At 36.0% G+C, this 27,852-nt stretch overlaps 1 protein-coding gene and 1 long non-coding RNA gene across 2 annotated transcripts in view; one reads left to right on the forward strand and one right to left on the reverse strand.

The window, feature by feature from the left end:
- Positions 1 to 27,852, reverse strand: part of LOC145729618 (zwei Ig domain protein zig-8-like) — a 76,421-nt gene that overhangs the window by 20,211 nt on the left and 28,358 nt on the right. Inside the window, exon 4 of the mRNA XM_081980456.1 lies at positions 17,044 to 17,171. Coding sequence (XP_081836582.1) covers positions 17,044 to 17,171 — 128 coding nt within the window. The remainder of the gene's footprint in view (positions 1 to 17,043; positions 17,172 to 27,852) is intronic.
- On the forward strand, positions 10,443 to 12,639 carry LOC145729626 (uncharacterized). Its single transcript, XR_014178420.1, has 2 exons — positions 10,443 to 12,197; positions 12,288 to 12,639. It is a non-coding gene; the product is annotated as an uncharacterized LOC145729626 (long non-coding RNA).

Below are 27,852 nucleotides of genomic sequence, written 5' to 3' on the forward strand. Positions count from 1 at the left end.
AGTAAATAATAAATAAGTAAATGTAACAAATAATAATAAAAACAATTTATGAGATATTCAATTTTTGGAGTTCAAAATGTTTGTCTTAAACCGCAACACGATTGAACCTATACAAGGTGTTCAAAAAAAAATTAAAAATCAATAAACTCATTGTTCCTGTACCTGGATGTGGGTTGGTAATTTGCAACTTGTGCATTATTAGTTATTTTGACATTTGAAAATAACGTTCCAACATGACAGTGAACAATAAAACTGGCTATATAGTGTTGGACGTTATGTATTATCATTATGGTTATTGTTATGTAAAAGCAATACTGTCAAATGTTACTGTCAGTTTGTCCGTCAAAAGTCACAGTTATAGTTTAATTTCATTAAAATTGTGCTTTATTATGTATTTTAATTGACAGATCGGTTTATGGTTTTTCTTCGATCATCTTAAGTAATATGGCGTCTAATTTGTTGTCTGGAAATTGCCTACTTGCAAAAATCAATCTCCTTTTCCCGTTTTATCCTTATGGAAGGAATTAATCCGCCATTTATGTATTTTCGTTGCGGAGGCCGGTTATAAATGGCATTTGTAGTGTTCCAAACTCCCTCGAGGAAACTGTACATAAAACGAACCGATATTCCATCCTTTGTGGTCCGGCCATTATTAAAGACTCGATTAGTTTCCGGATTAGAGTTGTGGAGTTTTGCGGAACGCCACTGATTATAGTCGTACACCACTGGAACAATATCAGACCGGGCATAACCTCTTCTTAAAAAGAGTGTTTTCTTCTTTTTTTTCAAACCGAGGCAGCTGAGAACGGTTTTTAATGACCCCATCAACTCTCCAGGGGATCTATGTTGTGCCCGGGGGGATAATACACTCAAATATGAGGTTCTTTTTTTGCGAAAACTCTATTGTGGGTGTCTTAAATATTCCGTCACGCTTAAGCAAGGCTTCTTTAATGGCATTCTTGTAGATGCGAAACTGACGAAACTTTCTTCTATTGTGGACACTTTAATATCCTTGGCTGCATTGTAAGGAAACGGATCCGTTTTTTTTTTTAATTTCAACGGACCAGAGATAGGGAAAGGGCTTATTGTATTTATTACGTACTTTGTGGCCGTCTTAAACTAACGGTTTTAAAGGTCGACCATTTTGGATTTGGATGGTGTGTTCGGTAATTGAATTGGAGCGCTTTGAAGACTGTGCCCTGCTCAATTTTGTGACAGACACAAAGTCTTAACTGTTTTGAGTTTATTAGTTGCACAGGCAACATTGTCAGGTTTGATAAAAACGACGCGTAGTACAATCAAAATTTCGATTAATTACAGTGATGTGCGATGGACCTAATAAAAAGATTATGGAATCGTCGAATTGTTCCGCTGTCAACTGTATAATACTCTCGTTCCAATTAACGGTCTAAATTAGATATTATTGCGTTCGTTTATTGGAAAGAGATGGAACGCGAATCGGGTAAATGGATTTTAATAAACTCCCATTTCGAAAAATTTAACAATAACAAAATCGATCGTTACCACAACTGTCGATAGTTGAATTACTTTAATTGAAAAAGGTAATTAAATTACTTTGAAGTAATTGAATTATGTAATGTCTACTTAGGGAACTTCAATCCCTCATACTTCAATTAAAGAGATTTTCTACCAGAGACTTTCTCTTTAAGAGGGAATGTTTAGTGAGCGCTTATTCGAGTAGTTCAACTACTAAGTAATTAGTAACTCAATTTTTTCATTTGAATCATTGCAACAGCTCTAATCATTAGGTATTATAATGCGTTTGGTTGTTCTAAATTAATCACACAGCCGGGCATTATTCATTGAACAAACAACGATTGGGAAATTCCAACAAAAGCAACCCCTAAAACTACTAGCCATGTTCATTACGTAAACCACCCCGTTCGTTTTTCAGGTCAATACGGTTTTATAATAGAATTATTTATTAACAAAACACGTCATCCATCAAGGAATTCGAGACTGAGAAGGGGGACGATTCATCAAAATCTGTTGAAAAGACACGACGATGCACATCGAAAAATTCCCATCAAAAACTCATTATTTCTCCTTCCTCTCGCAGTTTCTTGTCATTTTTATTGGGCTCATAAGCAAAGGCCAAAACCGCACCGATTCCCTCGACTTCAATCATTTTCGGTCCTCCAAAACGGCCCTCCCCCCGGCCCGACAAATCGCGGGAGGAAAAATAAGGGGCGATAGAGAAAAACGAGAGATGGATTCGATTTTTGATCGGCCAGATTGAGCCCCGAGAATTTCTTATTAGGTTTCGGTCGTGTGTTGCAATTTTCTCCCGCCATTTCCTAAAATCGGAACATCCACCAGTCCGGCGTCAAGCTGAATGTGGATAAAGGAATGCCAATAACGACAAACCGCAAGTCGATAACTTGATCGCTTTACGAGATATCAAATTTGTACGCGTCACGTATACTAAGATTTGTGGTTATGTGAAATTTAAAATTTAACCTGACACTTTGAAAAATTCAAGGAAGAATCTGTAGAAATAATTGTGCTGGCTGGTTGCCTAAATATTACCAAAGAAGATTAGTAGAATGTATTGAAATGCTTAAGTTAGTTAAGTGTGTGACAGATGATGTGCAAAAATTATCAAAATCAAAATGAAGAATAAGCATAATTGATAAAACTCATAAATATGTGGCAACAATGTGGTGGGATGTGTTACCTGTCAATGTCAACTGGCATTTGTCTTGATCAAACTTGACAGCGTTGCCAGTGCAGCTGACAAACTCAAAACATTTGAGATATCATACTAATTTTTAATACACAGTTTATTCCACTCTCTCCATTTTTTTAATCACAAACTACCAACATTGACTAAATACATCGTGGTACTTCTGTGCTTCTGATAAAAAAAAATAATTTTTGTAAAATATCGAGAGTTTTATTAGGAGAGCAGGTAAATTTTAGTTACTTCTGATACTCAAGGGCATCAATTGTCGAAAACCCTTAATTTACTTCTTAGTACTCCTGATAGAATATCCAATTTTTGGAAAGTCGAGATTTTATCAGGAGTGCAGAAACTCGAGGAGGTAATTATATCTTACATGAGTTATTCTTATCTCCGGTGTTCGAGAAAAATCTGTCACAGTTTTTTGCGTCAATTTCAGTTTGTAATTGGTTGGTAGTTTTTGACCAATCATGCACTACCAACATTACTCACTGTTCCATTTGTGTGTAATAAACGATATTTTCATAGAAATGGACAACACTCGTTAAAAAAACATTTAATTTTTCCAAATCGATCGCGTGTGTGCACGCCTAAATCCGGGGGTCGAGTTTTTTTGGCGTGGACGCTTTTAATTAATGACTTTCATCGTCAAAACGTCACACTTGAATATCCAATATCTGTCAGGTTTTGCGTGTATAGCGATTTTGGATTTGCAAACACTTTTCGGGGTGAACTAGACAAACATTCTATTTTTAGAGAGCCGGGTTCTCCCTTTGATCCTTTTAACGCAACCAATTTTTTGCTGCGGATTTACCGGTCAACAAACTGAAATGAATTCACGTTTATCCATCAAATGAATTAATTAACAACTTTCTACATTGATTACTTTCATCAATTTACAAATTGAAAATCTTATTAGGAGAACAGAAACGCAAAGAGGTAAATTTTTAGTTACTCCTGGTACTTGCTTGCTTCTTTCACAAAATCTAGAAAACACAAAATACCTACTCGTACTCCGTTGTTTCTCATACCAACTCCAAATTTTAAAAAACAGTTTTAGTTGCTCCTAATACTCGAGCATGTTCTCCAAATGTCAAGAAAACCCAAAATACATTCTTGTACTTTTGTGCTCTCAATACTTACAAAATTCAATTTTTACAGAAAATCGAAAATCTTTTAGGAGAGCATAAACTCAAGAAGGTACATTTCAGTTACTCGTAATATACTTGCTTCATTTACCATTATTAAGAAAACACAAAATACATCCGTGCAATGTGTTCCTGATATAAAATGTTTTGACTTTTGACTTTTGGTTATGTATATTAAGAATAGCCGCTCAATCAGTGTACGCAACTATAAATTGTGGCGAACAAAAGAATTCTGAAAGAATTTGTCCAAAGTTTTGGGAAAGAACGGCAGAGAATCAGGGAATAAATCTCAATAAAACCAGGCAAAAAAGGAAACCAATTAAAACTTTACTAATAACCCTGCCCAACATTGACGGTTTCCTTTTCCAGACCGATGATTTAGGGTAAATTGTGTTTTCGGGCAAAATCTACTCACATATATGCCCCACGTTGGGCGCCAAAAAATAACTACAACTAATTAAGAAAAGTGTGATTTGGTCCATCGAATGAAATTTCAATTTTTCTACTAACTTGTAACTATTTCAACTTAAAATTAACTTTTTTTAGGTTTGGAAACACCGCATTCCATGAGAAAACAAGGTAAATCAATATTTTTTTCAAACATTTTACAATTCTGGAACTACACTGCTGGAAATCAAACACAAATTTAAGATGACGTCAAAGTTCAAAATTGCGTAGGGCAGAAGAAAAATAGGTAGATAACCAAACGACCAATCAAAATGTTTGACGTCATCCCCATTCTGTTTGATTATCGATGTATCAGTATCAAACTTTTTTTAATTTGTTATTTTTTTCCAAAAGCCTAGGACAACCCTAAGATCCAATGCCAAAAAAAGTGAATTTTCAGTGAATAATGTAGTAGTTTTAATATTACCAATATGTTGCTATAGTATATTGTACAACAAGGGTGAAAAAGATGTCCCTATCGCACGAGGACGCAAATTTGAGTGCTCAATCGGACGAGGGCGATATGGACAATTCGCCCGAGCCATTATCATTGCCTCAAAACATAAGCCAAAATGCAATGTTTTGATGCCAACTGTCAGTGAGAATGACAATCAGAAGAATTATTTTGTTTACGTTCAAGATTGTCTGTAATTCGTCTATTTCTTTACGCTCGCTGAAGATTGTCTAGGATTCTGTATTCGATCAACCATTGGCAATTGCCTACTTATCTGTTCTCTAAACTGTTAAGGAATGAACCAATATTCCTGTAGGAGTAGAAATAGTATATTATTAACCAAGGTTTAGACAGAAGCTTTTATTGACCGTATGTCATAAGGTTAATAAAAGCTGTCTAAACCGTGGATAATATAGCATTTTTTCCACTATTAACAATATTTTTGATGGTCCTTGAAAATTTAAAACAACAAAACAACAACATAAAGGGACAACCCACCGCCCTCTATACTAGAAAGCCTAAAATGTCACTTTTAATGGCGGCGTTAGCGGTTTTCGTTTTATACACAAACGTATGCAGATGCAGTAAGAAATATGTTTTTTTTTAATTGTTTCGTGTAGTTGATTGCAAGTTGTGAGTAAAAAATCAAAAAAAGGTTCATTCCTGATCCAGATATATATGGATAGAGCTTTTTTATACACAATCAAGTCCAGCCTAAACAAATTGGTTTCAACATTTGTCCTGGAAAGTACAACACAGAGCAAACTAGTTTAAACACTGTTCAGTAGAAGAAAATCTGTAAATCCTTGAAACTAGGTAAGCAAAACTGGTAAATGGTTATTATGTTATTATCAAGAACTTTCATTACATACTCAGGTGGAAAGTGTTTGATTTCTGTCAAGAGATTAGGTAGTTCTTGAACTTTATCTCGAGACAGAAATTAAACTTTCTACTGTGGTTTATATACTATTTTATTTTCAACCATTTATCAAAATCTCATCGAACTTTTAATAAATCATTCAGTTGACACATTGATTGCTAATAGTCTCTAACAATAAGGTGGTATAGGTACCGTACGAGTAGTTATGACTTCAACCATAATAATAACGACTGGTGATTTGTTTAAAATCTTGACAACGTCATTATTGTGCTATTCTGTCTTTAATATTTTGAGCTGAAAGAAAGTTTGAGTGGAAAGTCTGTACTTTCCACCCGGGTGGAAGGTAAAAGCAGGTAATTTTCATCTTTCCACCTGGTTTACTCATAAGAAATAACGTTATTACATACATGGTTGAAAATAAAATTATTTTTGTTGCTCTCATAATGAAAGATGCTTTAAAATGTAACTCAAATACCTGTGCATGTAACAAGTACCTAATAAGTTTACTGTACTAGAAAGCACTTGTACCTACCATTTGAGTATAGTGTTGGAGTAAAATCATCCCACTTCAAAGTGTTCAACCACTGTTGAGTTAGATCCAGTTTTTAGAAAGTAAAAAACTGACACGGTTGGGCTTTTTCCTGAATTACTGTTACAATGTGGCTTGAAAAACTTATGAACGACAGCAAACAAAACTAACTTACGCAAATAACCTCAAGTTTTGATTTTAAACCGTAAAAATTCATCTAATCCTCAAAAAACTCAATTTCCACAATACAAACTGTCACCACTATTCCCGCCATATTGAAATTTTTGACAAGCACCTTCTAGGCTTTCTAGTATAGTAGGCGGTGGACAACCTAATTTATCTGTTTCTGTCAAAGTCAAGTATATTTCATATGTCAGATGTCTTAATGGACATTGATATTATTATTGACCTAGGTCAACAATGACCATTAAGGTAGTAGAGAAAACTAATTTCTCAAGTCACTCAATAATGGTATATTGAGTGACTTGACTATTATGTTAGTAGTGGAAAAAAGTTATTTATGTGCTGTTGATTGGAGACCACAGAATTAAGAAGGTAAATTTAGGTTACTCCTGACACTAGGACGTATTCAGCAATTGCCAAGAAAACACAAAACACCTCTTCATAGCAACTCGATTAACTTAACTTTCTAAAAAGGGGGCAAAAACAGAAAAAACAACGTAGGAGGAATGCTAAAAATTTAAAAAAAGGCGAGACTGGAAGTCACTTAAAATTTCATTAAGCGTTTTAGCGAAAAATTCGAAGCAAAAGCTTTCACGAGGAGAAAAACAGAGTCGTTGACGCTTTATTGAAACTCGCTGGATTATTAAACGGTCTTGTGAGCCAAAAAACAAAATTCGTGTGGCTTCAGGTCAAGGGTAGTTTACTTTTCAATTCCGATTAAAGGTTTGTTTGCTCCAATTGACTTTTCGAGGAAATTAAACCTTTCAAACCCTTTTCCTTCGAGTCTAGACATTTAGAGGCAAAAACTGAATTTTTGCAGGAACTTTTACTAACTAGACAGCGCGGACGGGAAAGCCAAACGTCATCACCGAACGAGATCAATAACGGATTAATGGACCAGAACGGCAATGAACTTAATTTAATTTGTAATTCGTACATAAGGACGGAATAAACTAGTTTTCCTCCCTGTTTATTCGAGCACTTTATATACATCTGGTTCGACGGGTTTACGTTCGACGATTCCCTAACGAGTGTTTGTCTGGATAATTGATGGTATCGCTCATTCGCTTTTCCCAGTTTCACGGTTTCTTATTCGAGTGAAAACCAAACTAGGATGCATTTTAATTGCTCGATTTGTTTCGGTTCATTGTCCATTTTGTTACCGAATAGGAAATATTTGGTCCGCATCAAAACACGTTTAGTAAGAATGGGCACTATTACAAATACAACCTAAATAAAGTGACGTTTGGTAAATAAGATATTGTCTTGAAAATAAGGATTTTTTTTTCAAGAAAATAAAGAAAATTTATTTATTTAATCTATAGAAAAGGTACATTTTTGTAGGGATGTCAAGTGTTTACCATTATAGTTAGTTTTAGTAGGATTGTATGTAGTTATTGAGAAAATTAACAGTATTACTTGATGAACTTCAAAGGCGTTGAAAAAGGTGGTACGTGGATGTAGAAGGTGGGAAAAAAGGTTTTTTTTTGTTTTTATGGTGGTTGATTGTCAGAGAGACTTTGAGGAGGCCTCCCGGCTGTTACCGAGATACAGCCTTTGCAGTTAAAAATCCACCTCAACGGAAAAGAAGAAGATTGGTCAACTGACGGTTTATTTTGGACAATTTGGACTCTTTGACGAAGAGTATTAGTTGTAAGTAGTTTGTAATTTTTTGTATTAAAGACATTTGTAGTTTCAATGATATATTTAGAAGCAGGATTTTTAGGTAGCAAGTAAGTTAGGTAGGTTTAGTTATTTACCTTAAAAATAACTTGGCATCCCTATAATAGAATTTTTATTCAAGCTTATTTATTTAAATTTTCTTTATTTACTAGATTATTAGAATGAATGGTCAGGGTGAATCTGATGCCAGTTATGACGATATTATCATGCAACTAGGAGGTGAGGGAGATTTGAGTAAATCTCATCTTCAGGATAATAATAATCGTGACAATATGTTCAATTGCACCTGTGCAGCATTTGGGTAAATTAGTTATCAAAAAATGTACAACTCGGTTTATATTGAACGTAAAACATTCCAGTTGGAACGGGCAACCATCATAATTTACCAGAGATTGGATTTGCCCAGCCAAAACAGCGACTTTTGCGCGTATCGCTATTTTATGGCAACAAAAGCCAATTTATTTGATAGCGCGTATAAACAGGAAACAGGGGGCCCCTTTAGTAAATTGATCCACAAAAGCAGTCTTCGAGGTGTTGTTTGTCTCGGTGGCCGTTATAAATGCGCTTATTTCCAGCGCCGTGACAGCCGTTCTCATTTATTTTTCTCTCGTCTGGCTTTTTGGTGGTTTGTCGCCTCTAATGAATGGCGAATTTCCTCCTCTCGAAAGTTTTTCCGGTTTTGTTTGACCGACGACAAAAGACGAATTTGCATTCAACACGGCCACTTTTTTTTATAATTTTGCGCGAAGGAAAACGGCGATAATAGAACAGCGGAGAGGAAAACGATAATTGCCAGCTCTAAGGCGGGAACGTGAGAACGTATCCGAGACACGTGCCTTTCGCTCCCGGAGCAGTTTTCTCCCGGTTATTATAAATAAAGTGATGTGGGAGAGAATGGAGGAGGCAGTTTTCCTCGCGCACGCAGAGAGGAGAACGAAATATGAGAATTCCAAGTCACAATGCAAGGGCGTTTGGGATATAAAAAGCAAATGCACCCGACGATTGGCCCCACAACGCCGAGAATACGTCATCGACTTGAAAAATTGAACCATATTGCTGTGCGAGAGAGTTTATTACCAACACACACACTTAAAAGAAGAAATTGGTTTTATGTCCCAGATAAGTTACCCTGTATGTACAGGATAGGTCAAATTAGATGTTTTTAAATTTTAAATACTTATTTTTAAAAAACTAGACAGAAAGAAAAAATGTGACCACACAATTTTGATTATTGTTATTTCAAATGGATATAAACATACTAGTTGAAAATGTTGTGGTGACATACGACATGTTTTCGACGCCTGACAGTCGCCAGGAGGAAGAGGGCAAGAAAATGACAGATAAGAAGAATAGAAAGAGTTTTCCTGGCTACACGTGCAATCCGAACTTTCGACCAAAAATGACCAAAAAACGAACAACAAGGTACTCCTTTACCATTACCATTACCAGTGTCTCCAGCAACTGCTGTAGTAGACAGAGTTTCAATGAAAGTACCACTTTTCTGGCCCAACGAACCTGCGCTCTGGTTTGCCCAGTTGGACAGCCAATTTCTGATAAACGGCATAGTCAATGACATTACCAAATACAATATTGTTGTGGCTAACCTAGATTTTAACCAAGTTCAACTCGTTCGGGACATCATTGCTCAACCCCCAATTACTAATCAGTATGCAACCATCAAACAGGAACTCATCCAGAGGCTATCTGCATCTCAACACCAAAAAATTCATCAGCTTCTGCAACAGGAGGAAATGGGCGATCTCAAGCCATCTGAATACTTGAGAAAACTTCAAAGTTTAGCCCCAACATCTCTTCCTGAGGATTTCCTCAAAACTTTGTGGACAGTTTCTAGCGCAGATTCGGAGCTACATCAACAACTAGCCGAGATTGTTAAGCGTTTAGACAGATTGGAGGCTGGCAACTGCTGTCACAGGAAGTCTCGTTCCAGATCAAGGACAACAGACAAAACATCAAACCAGAATACATTATCCTATTACCACTACACGTTTGGTGAAAAAGCAAGAAAATGCAACAGCCCATGTTCTTTTAGTCCCTCGGAAAACTTAAGGGGGGAGAACTAATAGCGGTAACCTTTCTACCCTCTTCACACCCGCGCCGCTTGTTTGTTACAGACAAATCTACAAAAATTCGTTTTTTGGTGGACATCGGCGCCGAGGTTTACATTTTTCCCATGCTTTGCTTAAAGAAAGACGTCCTCGCTCTAACTACCAACTTTTGGCAGCCAACAACACAGACATTTCAACCTATGGACAGCGTAGTTTCACCTTGGACTTTGGACTTCGCAGAAGTTTTTGTTGGATTTTTCTCGTGGCAGACGTTTCACATCCAATTTTGGGGATTGATTTCTTATCTTTCTACAACATTCTTGTAGACAGTAAGAAGCTCGCAATTTTTGACAAGACAACTGGCCTATCAACCGTTGGGAATCACGCGAATTCTTACGGCCCTTTCATCCAAACTTTGATTGTTCTTTCAGAATACCACAAACTTCTCCAAAATTTTCCATCACTGACTCAGCCACGCAGTGAACACTCCAAAACCAAGCACAACACCGTCCATACAATTACAACTAGCCCCGGCTCTCCTGTATCAGCTAGACCTCGACGTTTGGCACCTGACAGACTTGCCATTGCCAAAGAAGAGTTTCAATCCATGTTGAAACAAGGAATCATACGTCCTTCAAAAAGCAGTTGGTCTTTGCCTCTACACCTTGTTCCCAAAAAGGACACTTCTTGGCGACCTTGCGGGGACTACCGTGCACTCAATGCTCGCACTGTTCATGATTCCTATCCAATTCCCAACATCAAGGACTTCACTCATGGTCTAGCCAACAAGAAACTATTTAGTCCGAGCTTACAATCAAATACCTATTGCAGAAGAAGACATTCACAAGACACCGTTTGGTCTGTATGAATAAGTCATACATGTCCTTTGGTCTCAGAAACGCTGCTCAAACTTTTCAGAGGTTTATGAATGAAATTTTTCGCGACTTGGATTTCTGTTTCGTCTACATCAACGACATCCTTATTGTTTCTGAATCAGCCAATCAACATTTAGATCATTTGCGCATTGTGTTCGAAAGATTGTGTCAACATGGCATTTTGATCAATTCATCAAAATGTGTTTTTGGCCAAAGTAAAGTGATTTTCTTAGGCCATGAAGTTTCAGCAGACGGCATCAAACCAACAAACGAAAAGTTTTTGGCCATCAAGAATTTTTCCATGCCCAACAACACTCAACAACTTCGACGATTTCTTGGAATGTTGAACTTCTATCGATCATTTATACCCAAGGCCGCTGAACTTCAGGCACCACTACATGATTTACTAAAAGGTAACCAAAGAAAACAACAAACAATCATTTGGACAGATGTCGCAGTGCAGTCTTTTGAGAGGTATAAGGAAATTCTTGCTGAAGTCACGTCTCTAGCACATCCTCTAGCCTCTGCTGAACTCATTCTTTGCACAGACGCATCAGATTTTGCCGTAGGAGCTTCTTTGCAGCAAAAGAACAACAATCAGCTACAACCACTGGCTTTCTTTTTCCAGAAATTGAATCCTGCCCAACTGCTCGCCATCTACGCTGCTATCAAACACTTTCACTTCATGTTAGAAGGTCGCAGATTCACTGTTTTCACTGACCACAAGCCAATCACCTTCGCCTTTTACCAGAAAAGCGGCAAGTGCACACCCAGACAGTTCTGTTATTTGGACAATTTACCACTGACATTCGTCACATTCAAGGTTCAGCCAACATTGTAGCAGACTGTCTTTCTAGAACCGAGATTTCCAGCATTGAAGACATCCAGATTAATTATGGAATAATTGCTGCAGATCAGGTCAACGACACAGAGTTAAATCAGCTACTTATCGACTCCAATTTGAACCTTCAGCAGATACAAATGCCAGGCACTGACGTTCACCTTTATTGCGACGTTCTTGACAACAAATTTCGCCCTTACATTTCAGCAAAACACCGATTCAACAGCAGGAATCAAGGCAACATTCAAACTTCTAACTAGCCGTTTCGTATGGCGAAACATCAAAAAGGAAGTAGCCTTGTAGAGTAAGCTATGTTGACTGTCAACGTTCCAAAATCAACCGACACACAAAAATAGCTCATCAGAAAATTTTAATGCCAGACAAGAGGTTCGATCACGTTCATATTGACATAGTTGGTCCATTGGCACCATCTAATGAATGCTGTTACATATTAACCATGATTGATCGTTTTACTAGATTCCCTGAAGCTGTTCCAATAAAAGACATGTCAGCAACCACTATCGCTTCCACTTGGATATCACGTTTTGGAGTGCCCAGCAAAATTACTTCTGACAGAGGGAGACAATTCGAATCCAGTTTGTTCAAAGAACTCTCAAGATTCCTAGGCATTCTTCACATCAAAACGACTTCATACCGGACATGTTTCCGACGCCTGACAGCCGCCAGGAGGAAGAGGACAGAGATAAGGAGAATAGACAGAGTTTTCCTGGCTACACGTGCAATCCGAACTTTCGACCAAAAATCATACTCTAATTTGTATTTTATTAAGTTCCCTATTCAACAATAAAGTAGTGTGTTATGTTACGGTACATTTGAGTAATCCCTGACACAACTCGCTTCATTCCTAACCGAAATCAATGTAAACAAACGGGTAAATGACAGCTGGAATGCCCGAAACTGTTTTCAAAACTGATCACCAGAGGGAGTATCTCTTATCTTGAAACGACAATAGTTTCATGAGTTGTTTTTAGGCATTTGTGACGTGTAACTGTCTATTGTGGATATACTTCCATCTGTTACAATGGAGATAACTGTCAAACACGACTCCAGGAAGCTATCAAACTATAAAACATTGCTTAAAAGCAGTACAATCATAATTAATCCTTGTCTATAGGTCTATGAATACAGTTTTGACAGTTCTGACATACAAACAGACTTAATCTGTTAGAAACGTGTCAACTAGTAAAACTCTCCGACGAACAGTTTCAGAGCAAAAAGTTGATACTTTTGGCCATAACTCGGTAAAAAAATTACAGGGGAGAGTCCGATAAGTTTGGAAACTTTTTGTTTACTAAAAAAACACAAAATGGCTCGTTCCAGGACAGTATTTACGTGACATGATTTTTCCATTCCGACCATAAACATCAAGTCAAACCAGGGCATTTTCTGGATCGTTAACGAAACAAAATCAAACAAATACTATTAATCCCCGATAAACACGCAAACAGGGTAAATTCAAATCGGAAACGCGACGTTCCCTCTCTCGTCAAAAAAAAGTGGGAAAAACGTATCGAATTGTAAATATAACGTCCGCGGGTGGATGAATTAATTTTTAAAAACCGAAATCCGACGTTCCCGGAAAAAAGTTCTACTCGGAAAAATAGAGTTTAAATGTAAATCCGGAACGAAGCTAACAATTTTTGCCGGTAAACAAGGTGTCGACGTCCGTGGAATTGGATTTTTAGTCCCCTCGGGAATAAGCAGTAAAATAACATTTTTTTTTTAGGGCCATTGAATGTCGTTTTGTGTTATTAACAACCAAGAAACTTGATCAGTTTGCTTTGCTTTTATCGAGGGATATTTCAATCCGGAAACCACACAAACGATGTTACTTTGAATGTGTTTGTAACAGTGCCCATTCCTAGTGAACCGTCAAACGTCAATTATGACACAGAGACTACCGTGTGACAGATGACAGACCGATTATCCTTTCGTTTAGAAGTTGTTTACATCAGTTCGATTTTCAACTTGAAACGTACCGCACGTCTGTTTCGTGGGCGCCATTTTGTGTCGCTAAGAAACCACGTTTCTTGAAACGGTGTTCTGAGAAATTTGAAGTTGACGACCGAACTCCGCAGCCGGTCGAGTGGAGATGGTGGGAGCTCTGGGTGGAAAAGTCGATTCCTAAAAGTCTACGGGGAATTGTCTTGTGCGGTGCACTTCCAAAGGGCGGAAAGGGTGAAAACCTAGGAGAAGACCACGTGGATGTGACAGTGACGGTTATAGTTTCCACGAGGAAGGACTACATCTTTTGCTCGGATCGTGCCTTTAAGCGATTATTTAGAACTTTTAGTAGCTATCTGGGGCTCAGGGGCACAAGCCCGACTATCTGAGCCTCTTTCGTATCGAGCTGGCAAAATACCCTAGTTGGTGACGCCATTAAACAGAGCAAAAAAAAAAAAAAGTTGTTTACATCCAGTGGAGTGTTTATAGCAGGAAAACTGTCAAACTTCATGAAATATACAACTGAGTTGAAAGTTCACCAAAGTGGTCATGAAATTTTCGATCTTTATAACAAGCAAACGCCTAAAATTAGGGAAACTTCAAAATATTCATGAAATTTCTACTTGTCGCATAGTTCATAGACTTGATTTTCGTGAAAATTCAAATACTTATGAGTGTTGAGGTTAGAATGTTTTTTATTTTATGGTAATCAAAAGTTTGAAGTTGAGTATTATGACATGACATACCAAAATACTGAGATTTTATCTGTCATTTGTCGATAATAATTTTTTCTTAACTGAAACAATTGGAAAAACTTTTATAAAATTTTTAAATTTCTTAGATTTCATTGAATTTTTATTGTTTTTATTGAAACTAGAAGATATTTGTGAAACTTAGAGGAAATCGCGGAAAGATTCCGAAATTTCATGAAACTTCTGATTGTTTTAATTTGAAATTTCCAAACTAACAACCGTACTTTGAAATTTTCCAGAAGTTTTACATCGCTGCGTTTAGCTGCACTGGCATCACTGCCAGATTTCATCAAAATAAATGACAGTTTACATTTACAGGTCCCATCACATCGTTGCCATATTTACGGGTTTCACTATTTATTCTAATACTTCCTAAGCAACATTTGCGTAAATGTCTGCACACTGGGTAGTTTGTGAGTGACCTCCCTCTGGGGAAGACATCATGCATCTTTTATATTCGTCAGCGACCCCATTATGGTAACCTTGCTGACTATGCTGGTTACTGGGTGTGCACCGTAACTACTAACACGGGTGTGACAATATATTTTTAGTTTTAAGTAGTTGTAATCTTTTAATTGGTTCGAGTCTGTTGAAAACGTTGTCAAAACTATTTTGCCAGTTGTGTGCAAAAGTCCTTAACTAACAACTTGTTATTAAAGTAAAACTAAAAATTTGAACTGCCAAAAACACAGTTTATAGAGACAGTCAGGTAAAAAATCATTTGTAAAACTCACTTGGAGTGAGAAAATGGCTGTTTTAAGCACATTTTTGGATTCCTTATTAAATTTCCTATCCTATAGCCTGGAAAACACTACAAAAGTTTGTACAGTGAGAGCGAAAAGTGGTGTCAAAATTTAAACTGACAGAAACACAGTTTGAAAGGACAGTCAGAGACAAAATTGCCTGTAAAACCCACTTGGAGTGAGAAAATGACTGTTTTAAGCACAATTTTAGAATCCTCATTAAATTTCCTATCTAATGACATAAAAAAATATTAAAAAATGTAGTACAGTCAGGGATAAAAGTAGGGTCAAAGTTCGAACTGTCAGAAACACAGTTTCATAGGACAGTCAGGGGCAAAATCGCCTGTAAAACCCACTTGGAATGAGAAAATTACTGTTTTAAGCACATTTTTGAAATCCTCATTAAATTTCCTATCCAATATCATGAAAAAACACTACAAAATTTGGTACAATCAGTGACAAAATGGATGTCAAAGTTTAAACTGCCAGAAACACAGTTTGAAAGGACAGTCAGAGACAAAATTGCCTGTAAAACCCACTTGGAGTGAGAAAATGACTGTTTTAAGCACAATTTTAGAATCCTCATTAAATTTCCTATCCAATGACATAAAAAAATATTAAAAAATGTAGTACAGTCAGGGATAAAAGTAGGGTCAAAGTTCGAACTGTCAGAAACACAGTTTCATAGGATAGTCAGGGACAAAATCGCCTGTAAAATCCACTTGGAGTAAGAAAATTACTGTTTTAAGCACATTTTTGGAATCCTCATTAAATTTCCTATCTAATGACCTAAAAAAAACACTACAAAATTAGGTACAGTCAGGAAGAAAAGTGGTGTCAAAATTTGAACTGCCAAAAACACAGTTTATAGAGACAGTCAGGTAAAAAATCATTTGTAAAACCCACTTGGAGTGAGAAAATGGCTGTTTTAAGCAAATTTTTGGATTCCTTATTAAATTTCCTATCCTATAGCCTGGAAAACACTACAAAATTTGGTACAGTGAGAGCGAAAAGTGGTGTCAAAATTTAAACTGCCAGAAACACAGTTTGAAAAGATAGTCAGGGACAAAATTGCCTGTAAAACCCACTTGGAGTGAGAAAATGACTGTTTTAAGCACATTTTTAGAATCCTCATTAAATTTCCTATCTAATGACATAAAAAAATACTAAAAAATTTAGTACAGTCAGGGATAAAAGTAGGGTCAAAGTTCGAACTGTCAGAAACACAGTTTCATAGGATAGTCAGGGACAAAATCGCCTGTGAAACTCACTTGGAGTGAGAAAATGACTGTTTTAAGCACATTTTTAGAATCCTCATTAAATTTCCTATCGGATAGACTGAAAAAATACTACAAAACTTAGTGCAGTCAGAGATAAAAGTGGTGTCAAAATTTAAACTGCCAGAAACAGTTTGAAAAGATAGTCAGGGACAAAATTGCCTGTAAAACCCACTTGGAGTGAGAAAATGGCTGTTTTAAGCACATTTTTGGATTGCTTAGTAAATTTCCTATCCTATAGCCTGGAAAACACTACAAAATTTGGTACAGTGAGAGCGAAAAGTGGTGTCAAAATTTAAACTGCCAGAAACACAGTTTGAAAAGACAGTCAGAGACAAAATTGCCTGTAAAACCCACTTGGAGTGAGAAAATGACTATTTTAAGCACTTTTTCCACAAATAAAATACTGGGCAGCATTTGCGTCGGTTGACCAACTACAATTTACGCTAATTCTGGGCGTGCAGACTTTGATACCAAACGAAAATTCGGTACTTACCATTTGGTCGTGGGTCCAATAAATCGACGGTGGCGGTTCAGGGCTGTGCTGAACTATGCAAGTGAGATTCATGGTGCTTCCCTTGTTGATGTACATGTCAGGACCGCCTAGTAATGCCGTCACCGGTTCTGAAAAACGACAAATCGCATTTTAGGTGCGTTGGAGGTAATTTCGGTTATTGCTTGCCTTTACACTGCATGTTATTTAGTGAGTAACGTGTAATTTAAGGCCATTTTGTATTAAAATGCAACAGCAAAAAGGTGGGTGATCCTTCATTCGTGAAGGTGTTTAGGAAACGTCAAAAAACTTTCCAAATAAATTCCAGGGGAAAATGATAAATCAGACATGGACGAGCAGGGGATTTTCGTCGGTGGAAAGTTACGCGACGTATCAGCGCACGGGGATGAGGACAAGTTTGTTCCAGTTTTGAGCGAGCTTTAAAAACCGAGCAGAGAGGCAAAGTGGAAAAGAATGGAAACGGCGACAAAGCAGGTCAATTTATTTAACATATCTCCACGAGGAAACAGTGTGCGGTTTTGATGTAACGCCCAGTTTTGTTCGGTGAAATCCTTCGCTTTTGGCGAAGCTGAACTAAGATTTGTAACGGAGATTGTTCAGTTTCGGAGATTTTCCACTTTCCACAGAAAATATCGATTTTACAGCCTAATTCATATAAAATGACGGAGGAAGACGTTTCTCAGATTGAGAGATTAACAAATAGTGAAACATATCAAATATGGAAATTTCAAGTCACAATCCTGTTTAAGGCACATGGATTATGGGAAATTGTGTCAGGAATAAAGAAAATGGAAGATCTGGCAGATGATAAGGAAAAAGCAGATTTTGAAAGAAAAGACGCCCGAGCTTAGAAAATAATAATAACAACCATAGATAAGAAGCAACTAATGCATATTTTTAACTGTAAAAGTTCTAAAGAAATGTACGACAAGCTTAAAAACATATATGAGAAACAAACAGAAGACGAAAAATGTTATTTCATGCAACAATTTTTTTAATTTCTCGTACAGCAAAGGAACTGACATTTTAATGCACATTAGCAAAATTGAAAATTTGGCATGTAGGCTGAGAGTACTTGGACAAGATATCCCAGACAGTATGTTGGTATCTAAAATACTTGCAACATTACCTGTGATCAGTTTAGAAATTTTGCTACGTCTTGGGAATCCACTTCACAAGGTGATAAAACACTTGAAAATCTCTCAAACAGACTGATTGGAGAAGAAGAAACAATGCGAACCCGAAGGTATGGTTTTTAAAGCTCAGCTACAACAACCAGTAAATAAGAATAAAACTTGGAGGAAAATGTTTTAAATGTGGCAAGGAGGGACATATTTCTCGTTATTGTGACAAAAGGTCATGTAGAATATGTAAAAAAAACAAATCATATAGAAAGCAATTGTTACTTCCGAAACAGACAAAGCCAAGATCAAAGTCGACAGGAAACTCATAACAAAATAGCTTTTCTATGTGAAGATATGGATTTAGAATCAAATACAGCAACTTTCTTCATTGACTCTGGAGCTTCATCGCATATGACAAGCAATAAAAATCTGTTCACTTCATTACAAGCAGATTGTTCAGATGTTTTAGTAGCCAAGAAGAATTCATCTATAACATCAGAGGGTAAAGGATTCATTGAAACAGATCAATGTGTTCTTGAAAATGTGCTGTATGTTCCGGAGTTAAGCAAAAACTTATGATCGGTCAATAAAATTACTGAAAATGGTGGTGAGGTAATATTTACAAGAAACAAAGTGGTCGTTTCTAAAAATAAACTACCAGTGTTGCAAGGTCAAAAGGACAGTAGTGGACTTTATTGTATTAAGTTGTCAACTGAAGAAAAATGTTTAATGACAGAAAGAAGGGATCAAAATGTTTTGTGGCATAAAAAGTTAGGCCATCTTAGTGCTAGGGCATGATTTTAAATACTATAGAATGTGACCAAAAGATAAAGGATTGTGTAGTTTGCTTACAGTCTAAGCAAACTCGTAAACCCTTTAACAGCACTAGGACCAGAGCCACAAGACCATTATAACTGATACATAGTGATGTGTGTGGTCCAATTGAACCAGAAACCTGGGATGGCAATAGGTATTTCTTGACAATAATGGATGATTTTACTCATTACACTCAAGTTTACCTAATGAGACATAAGAGTGAATCAGCTGAAAATCTTAAAAACTACATACACGAAGTGGAAGCTTGTCAAAATTTAAAAGTCTCAAAAATACGGTGCGATAATGGAGGAGAATATAAAAATCGAAACTTCATGGATTGGTGCAAAGCTAGAGGTATAATTGTAGACTATACCGTGCCCTGCTCTCCTCAGCAAAATGGTCGATCTGAGAGGTTAAATCGAACCATAATGGAAAAGGCTTATATTTGAGGCAAACTTGGACAAGGCTTTCTGGGGTGAAGCTGTATACACTGCAACTTATTTGTTAAATAGAAGTCCTTCAAGTGAATGAAAAAAAACCTGTTTTAACAAATTTACAAATTTTTGGATGCATAGCTTATGCGAAAAGACTGGGACCAACGAAGAAGCTTGATTATCGTTGTGATGAGTACATTTTTGTTGGATACTCTTTAGGAAGTTATCGCCTGTGGGACAATAAAAATAGAAAAATCGTAACTTCCAGAGATGTTATCTGTAAAGAACCAGTGGTTAGACCAGAATTTAACACAACTAAAAAAACCGTGTTTCTGGAAGATAACCTAAATGAAGAGATTGAACTTGTTTCAGATGTATATTTACCTGAAAATTTCATGAATGAAATCTGCAATGAAAATGTACCTAATGAAGAAGTTTCTGATGTCCGAGAAGAAATCGAAAATAATGTTCAAACAAGAAGTGGAAGAATCACCAAGAAGCCTCAACGATTAAATGAGTACGTAATGCTGTCATACAGCGAAGCTATAAATGGGATTGAAAAGCACAAATGGGTTGAAGCAATAAATGAAGAGAAGGAGTCATTAGAGAAAAATCAAACTTGGATGTATGTGGACAGAAGTAAAAGTAAGAAGATTTTAAGTAGTAAATGGGTTTTTCGAATTAAAGAAAATAATAAATATAAAGCTAGACTAGTAATTAGGGGATTTGAGCAAGAACAGGGAATAGATTATACGGAAATGTTTAGTCCAGTCATAAGTACAGCTCCGTTAAGAATTTTGATTGCTTTAGCTGCTAAAAATAGTTTAATAATTAGGAAGGAAAAGAGTTAGGAGTTAAAAGATTAAATTTTTATGGAAATTCCAGAGGGTTATTCGAAAGTAAATTTATGTTTGTTAAAAAAAGCATTGTATGGGCTTAAACAAAGTCCAATGAGGTGGAATGAACATTTTACTTCTGTTTTAAAATCAATTGGTTTGATACACCTTAAAAGTGAACAATGTATATTCAAAAATGAATCCTCCACCTTATTTCTAGCGATTTACGTAGATGGTGGTCTAATTTTAGGAAATGATGAGGAACAGATTAATATTTTGATTCAGAAATTAACAATTAATTTTGAGATAGTGTCCCGTAAAAATCCAACTTCCTTTTTAGGTATTGAGATTTGCAAAGGCAAAGATTCTATTAAACTTTCTCAAAGTAAGTAATCTTGGATGATTTTGGTTTGGAAAACATGAATCCAGTTAGTACTCCTATGATATATAATCCAAGCACTGATGATACTTGTTTGAACAAAGTTTTTCCTTACAGAGAATTAGTAGGTACATTACTATATGTTTCAAATAAAACTAGGCCAGACATTTCTTATGCGGTAGGATATTGTAGTAGGAAATTAGATAAACCCTCAGAACGTGACGTAGGAAATATTAAAAGAATTTTGCGTTATTTAGTTTCAACAATTAATTTGGGCATTCAATATACACGTCATAGTGAGGATTTAAATTTGTTAGCTTATAGTGACTCAGATTTTGCAGGAGATATATACTCAAGGAAAAGCACTACAGGGTATATGTTGTTTTATTGTCCGAGTAGTGAGCAGCTTGCAGATAGTTTAACCAAACCTTTAGATAAAATGAAATTTCAAAATTTTAAATGTAATACGATGTTGGATTAGATTTATGTGTTTGTACTTGTAATAGATAATAAGTATTCTTATTTAAGATTAGGAAAGGGTGTTAGAATTTATTATAACTAATCTTAAATAAGTTAAAATTATGTCTAGTCTGTAAAAAGATAAAATTACCTTTTTGTAATATGGTACAAGTTTGTTTTAGTTTGAAGTTGATGTTGTGTAATTTTTCGGGCTGTCTAATTTAATTTTCTAACTTTTCTAATTTCTAACTTTCCCACCCTGTATACATTTCAGAAAAACGGATCCAGTGACTGGTATGACAGGAAAGAGGACTGAAAGAGTTTTATTTTGAGTGGTTTGAGCACCCTGTAAGTAAAAAAAGCGCGAAAACTTGCCGAGAAGAAAAAGTGGCAACAAAACGTCAAATTCAGTCTGACACTGAATCGGAAAGTGAAGGCGGGTGCAAAATAGTAATTTTTCAGTATCAAGCACTCTCGATTACCTGCCGTTAAAATGGAAATTGAGGAGAACGTGCGCCCTCTTCTCAACAAACGACCCTCACTAAATCAACCTCCAAAATGGGAGGTCTTGACGCGCGAATCCATACACGAAAAAGTACTCGCTCTTCCTGCAGGAACAATGTCGTCAAAGTTTAAACTCCATAAAAGTGTAATTCTCCAGAAAAAACTGACACAGTGCCCCCAGAAAGTTTTATTAAAAATAGATCAGGGCACTCTGTCTTCTCCCCGGCCTTGGGCCCAAACTCCATTACTGCCGAACTTATATCAATAAAATGGGGGAAGTTTAGAGACGGCCATCCGGAACTGTTTTATGGCCTTATTGATAGAACAACAGATTACTCTTCTTGTCCCGGAAACGGAACCGAAAACGCTCTATTGTGCGACATGCGGAGCTGTCAAAACAATGTACCAATAAGAATTTAATAACCGAACGGGAAAATAGTTTGGAAATGTGGTTTTAGCAAAAATGTGACCGAAATATTTTTGACTTAACAGTGGAGGCTTTATTGTGGTCAATCACAGACCTCTACTCACTGAAATACCCGTTGAGAAGTTCAAATCTCCTAAAAGCCCACTAAATTATTATTTACAAGAAGTATCTCGCCAAATTGAAAAATTACACTTTTTGTAATAATGAGAAAAATAGTCAATTAGGCAACGTTACAAAAAATTGGAACTAAATTTGAACAAAGGCTCAATGTGGCAACGTTGCAAAAAATTGAAATTGATTTTGAACAACACTCAATGTAGCAACGTTGCAGAAATTTAGTGGTAATTTTGAAAAATCGTCAATTTAGTAGCTACGCTGTAAAAATTGAGTAGTAAATTAGGAAATGTCGATTTGGCAACGTTGCAAAAAATTTAAATTGATTTTGAACAACACTCAATGTGGCAACGTTGCAGAAATTTAGTGGTAATTTTGAAAAATTGTCAATTTAGTAGCTACTCTGTAAAAATTTGCAACTTTGCAAAAAATTGAAACTAAATTAGGAAAATAATCAATGTGGCAACGTTGCACAAATTTAGTAAAAAATTTGAAAAGTGGTTAATTTGGCAACTTTCTAAAAATTTGGTAGTAAATTAGAAAAATAGTCAATTTGGCAACGTTGCAAAAAACTGAAACGTAGGTCCAAAAAAAACTAAATTCAAAATAAAAAAGTTCCTAAATCCCCAACAAATGAATACATGAAAAATTATGACAAAAAATACCCTGTATATTTGGTATACATTAGTAAATAATTTACGAAATATGTTGATACTTTTATACAGGGTAGAACAGGTTTTTGATACCAAATTTTAAGGGATTAATTTCAAAATCAAAAATACAGAGTGTTGACAAATTAACTGATAGAGAAAGCATTATGAATAGAGTGAGGTAATAAACCTTTTATAAAGGAAAAACTGAACTAAATTTTATTGAAATTTAAAACGATTTTATGAGTGAAACACCCTGTATTTTAGCAACAACAACAAAAAAGCTAGAGTTATTTTTTTGCAGGTTTAAATGCAAATAATGTAAACACACTGTGTATTTTTGGAATCAAATAATATATAGGGTGTTGCTGTTAAAAAAATATCAACTTTCAACCTTAAAGCACTTTCTGGTGATTTAAGTCGTACAACTTTTAAAAAAGTGAAAACTAGTAAAGAAAGAATAAAAGCACTTTAGGGACGAAATTGGCTTGAAACAAATCAACACTCTAATGGGATTTCTGCAGCAATAAGTAATTTGTGTTACACAAAAATGACCCTTACAAAGATTGAGTTTTTTAACCGTGTTAATGGCTGACATTTAACAAATTTATCTGTAACCATCAAAACTTTTGAGTGATTGTCCTCTAAATTTAATGAACCTGACTGGATCTGTACATTTTGACCTCCCACAAAGGTCTACACACTCACAAAGGACGTCCCAATTTAAACCGGCAAAACTGTAGTTAATGTCGCGCTTAATTATGGGATTCGAAATTCTATTTTCCCTAACTAGGCAAGCACTTTGCAGTGTTTACCCCGGGACTTTAGAGTCGTAAATTTAAGCGGCAAAATAAGGACCGATAACACTCTAGAATCGACCGATCTCCGTTCCATATGCAAATCCAATGACTGTGCATTTTCGATTTTCACGCCATCGAAGGGAGGGCGCTAATCGTCTTTCCTATGAAATTACGCCCTTAACGACGCTTTGCCAGAAAGGCAGGAAATAATTGCTGAATTCTCTATTCAAATTGAATGAAAGAAAGAAGTTTGCGCAAACATACAAGTTTTGGTTTGTCGAATTTACCACACCCTGTATACATTTCTCGAAAACGAATCCAGTGACTGGTATAACAGGAAAGAGGACTAAAAGAGCTTTATTTTGAATGGTTTGCGCACCCTGTAAGTCAAAAAGTGGCTTGAAAACTCAAGTGTTTGTTTCAAAGGTTTTGCTCAAAGTACCTATGCAACTAGTTTTTAATAAATATCTCGAAAATGGTTAAAGATACGAAAATTTTGCCAGAAAGCCAAAATGTTCAGAATCAAACCTAGAATCTGGTTATGTAACTTTGAAAACTCTACAAAGCACTTGAGGGTCGTCAGGGGCTGACAAACAAACACGACCTTGTAATTTGCCCCACCCTGTATACATTTCACAATTATCGATTCACTGACTGGTATAACAGGAAAGAGGACTAAAAGAGCTTTATTTTGAGTGGTTTGCGCACTCTGTAGGTCAAAAAATGGCGGAGTTATTCAACATTGAAAAGTCAAGTATACGTTTTGACAGTTTTGGTCAAAGTATCATGCAACTAGTTTCTATTAAATATCTCGAAAACGGTTAAAGATACGAAAATTTTCCAAGAATGCCAATTTATTTAAAATCAAACGTAGAATCTGGTTATGGGACTTTGAAAACGCTCTACGGCCCTCGGGGGTTATCAGGGGCAGACAAACAAACACGACCCTGTAATTTGCCACACCCTGTATAAATTTCACAAAAACGGATCCAGTGATTGGTATGACAGGAAAAAGGACAGAAAAAGCTTTATTTTGAGTGGTTTGCGCACCCTGTAAGTAAAAAAATGGCGGACTTATTCAACTTTGAAAAGTCACGTTTTGACAGTTTTGGTCAAAGTACCTGTGCAACTAGTTTTTATTAAATATCTCGAAAACGGTTAAAGTTACGAAAATTTTGCAAGAATGCCAAATTGTCTAAAATCAAACTTAGAATCTGGTTATGTAACTTAGAAAACTTTACAAAGCACTTGAGGGTCGTCACGAGCTAACAAATAAACACGACCCTGTAATTTGTCCCACCCTGTAAACATTTCACAAAAACGTATCCAGTGACTAATATGACAGGAAAGAGGACAAAAAGAGCTTTATTTTAATTGGTTTGCGCACTCTGTAAGTAAAAAAATGGACGAGTTATTCAACATTGAAAAGTCAAGTACCTATACGTTTTGACAGTTTTGGTCAAACTATCATGCAACTACTTTCTATTAAATATCTCGAAAACGGTTAAAGATACGCAAATTTTGCAAGAATGTCAAATTATTCAAAATCAAACGTAGAACCTGGTTATGTAACTTTAAAAACTCTACAAAGCATTTGAGGGTCGTTAGGGGCCAACAAACAAACACGACCCTGTAATTTGCCCCACCCTGTATAAATTTCACAAAAACGGATCCAGATATTGGTATGACAGAAAAAAGGACTGAAAGAACTTTATTTTGAGTGGTTTGAGCACCCTGTAAGTAAAAAAATGGCCGAGTTATTCAACTTTGAAAAGTCAAGTGTACGTTTTGACAGTTTTGATCAAAGTACCTGTGCAACTAGTTTTTAATAAATATCTCGAAAACGGTTAAAGATACGAAAATTTTGCAAGAATGCCAAATTGTTCAAAATCAAACCTAGAATCCGATTATGTAACTTTGAAAACTCTACAAAGGACTTGAGGGTTGTCAGGATCTGACAAACGAAGACGACCCTGTAATTTGCCACACCCTGTATAAATTTCACAAAAACGAATCCAGTGACTGGTATAACAGGAAAGAGGACTGCAAGAACTTTAATTTGAGTACTTTGCGCACTCTGTAAGTCAAAAAATGGCGGAGCTATTCAACTTTGAAAATTCCAATGTCCGTTTTGACCAACTAGTTTTTATTAAATATCTCGAAAACGGTTAAAGATACGAAAATTTTGCAAGAATGCCAAATTATTCAAAACCAAACGTAGATTCTGGTTATGTCACTTTAAAAACGCTCTATAGCCCTCAGGAGTTATCAGAGGCAGACAAACAAACACGACCCTGTAATTTGCCACACCCTGTATAAATTTCACAAAAACGAATCTAGTGACTGGTATAACAGGAAAGAGGACTGAAAAGACTTTAATTTGACTACTTTGCGCACCCTGTAAGTAAAAAAATGGCGGACTTATTCAACTTTGAAAAGTCAAGTGTACGTTTTGACAGTTTTGATCAAAGTACCTGTGCAACTAGTTTTTATGAAATATCTCTAAAACGGTTAAAGATACGAAAATTTTGCAAGAATGCCAAATTATTCAAAACCAAACGTAGATTCTGGTTATGTCACTTTAAAAACGCTCTATAGCCCTCAGGAGTTATCAGAGGCAGACAAACAAACACGACCCTGTAATTTGCCACACCCTGTATAAATTTCACAAAAACGAATCTAGTGACTGGTATAACAGGAAAGAGGACTGAAAAGACTTTAATTTGACTACTTTGCGCACCCTGTAAGTAAAAAAATGGCGGACTTATTCAACTTTGAAAAGTCAAGTGTACGTTTTGACAGTTTTGATCAAAGTACCTGTGCAACTAGTTTTTATGAAATATCTCTAAAACGGTTAAAGATACGAAAATTTTGCAAGAATGTCAAATTATTCAAAATCAAAAGTAGAATCTGGTTAAGCAACTTTGAGAACGCTCCAAAGCCTTTGAGGGTCGTCAGCGGCCAACAAACAAAAAAAAAAAATGGCGCAAGGAGGCTTTAATCGCAGTCAGGCGGAAACTCCTCTCTCTATTCAAAATGGGCGAAAATTAGAAAGAAGTACATTAGAAGTTTGAGCAAACGTAAAAGTTTTTGAGTTCGCATTGTGCGCCCGTACACGTTTTGAAGTTTATTTACATTTTGGTTTTGAAATATGACTGTTTAAAACTTGCGGCGAGAACTTTCCACTATACTGTTTCGACGCAATAAAGTGCATTAATCTAAACATAACTGCGGAAAATATGACAGTCGTTGTCTAAATTGCTTTTGTATTGTCTTGGATGGGTTTTGTTTGAAACTTCCGAGATGATTTGGTCTTGGGTTTTAACGCAAATCCCATAGTTTTGTCGGTATTTTTAACCTGCCAGAACCGACCTAAAAGTGTCTTTATGATCAACCTGGTTTAACTGTGGAGAAGTTTTTTTTTTGGGGTAATTTTTAAACGACACTACTGATTTTGACTGTCATGAAGCTAAAATGTTTAAGTGTCAAAATGACACAATTGTCAAAAATATTAATAACAATATTATCAAAATTTTCAAAGTATCAAAAAAGCACAATGTTGGCTGACAGAAATGTTAAAAGTCATGTCAAGTGTCAAAGTCACAAATAATACAATACTTATACTGTCAACTTATCTGAACATCAAGTGTCAAAATAAGTATGTTTTGTCGGTTTGGCCGCTAGAGGTCGTCAAACTTAAATAATTTTGCTTTACTCTTTTAGTGCAGTGTTTTATTAAATTGTAAATAACTCGCTTATCTGGTCCACACTATACAAACTTGTATACGTCAATGGATAGCTAATAAAATGGGTTTTCCGATGACAAGGCCACTTAGGTTAGTTGGTTAAATTGTTTGGCCACTAGAGGGCTTCAAAGTTAACCAATGTTCAATTTTATTTGAACTTAAATAACTCCCTTACTTGACAGACATGCTAAAGACTTGTATATTTTGGCATTTTTGCCCAAAAAAGCCAGGACTGTACTGGATTTTTTTTTAATCCTGATATTTTTTAAGCTGGATTAACCAAACAGAAAACTCATTCAACTGAGTTGGAACATAATTTTGCTCATAATTTGGGTATTTGGGCAGTTACGGACCTGAAACAACTTTCACTAGGGGTAGTAAATTGAAATGTTTCTCCGGACACTCTGTATAGTCTCACCAACGTACTGAAACCATTTTTGATATAAATCACTTTTAACAGTGACACACACAAATCGAGGGATTCAAAATTCATCAAAATGCA

The sequence above is a fragment of the Ips typographus genome, linkage group LG5 (genome assembly GCF_016097725.1).
Source record: "Ips typographus isolate SLU linkage group LG5, UJ_Ityp_2.0, whole genome shotgun sequence".
In the NCBI taxonomy this organism is placed as follows: Eukaryota; Metazoa; Arthropoda; class Insecta; order Coleoptera; family Curculionidae; genus Ips; species Ips typographus.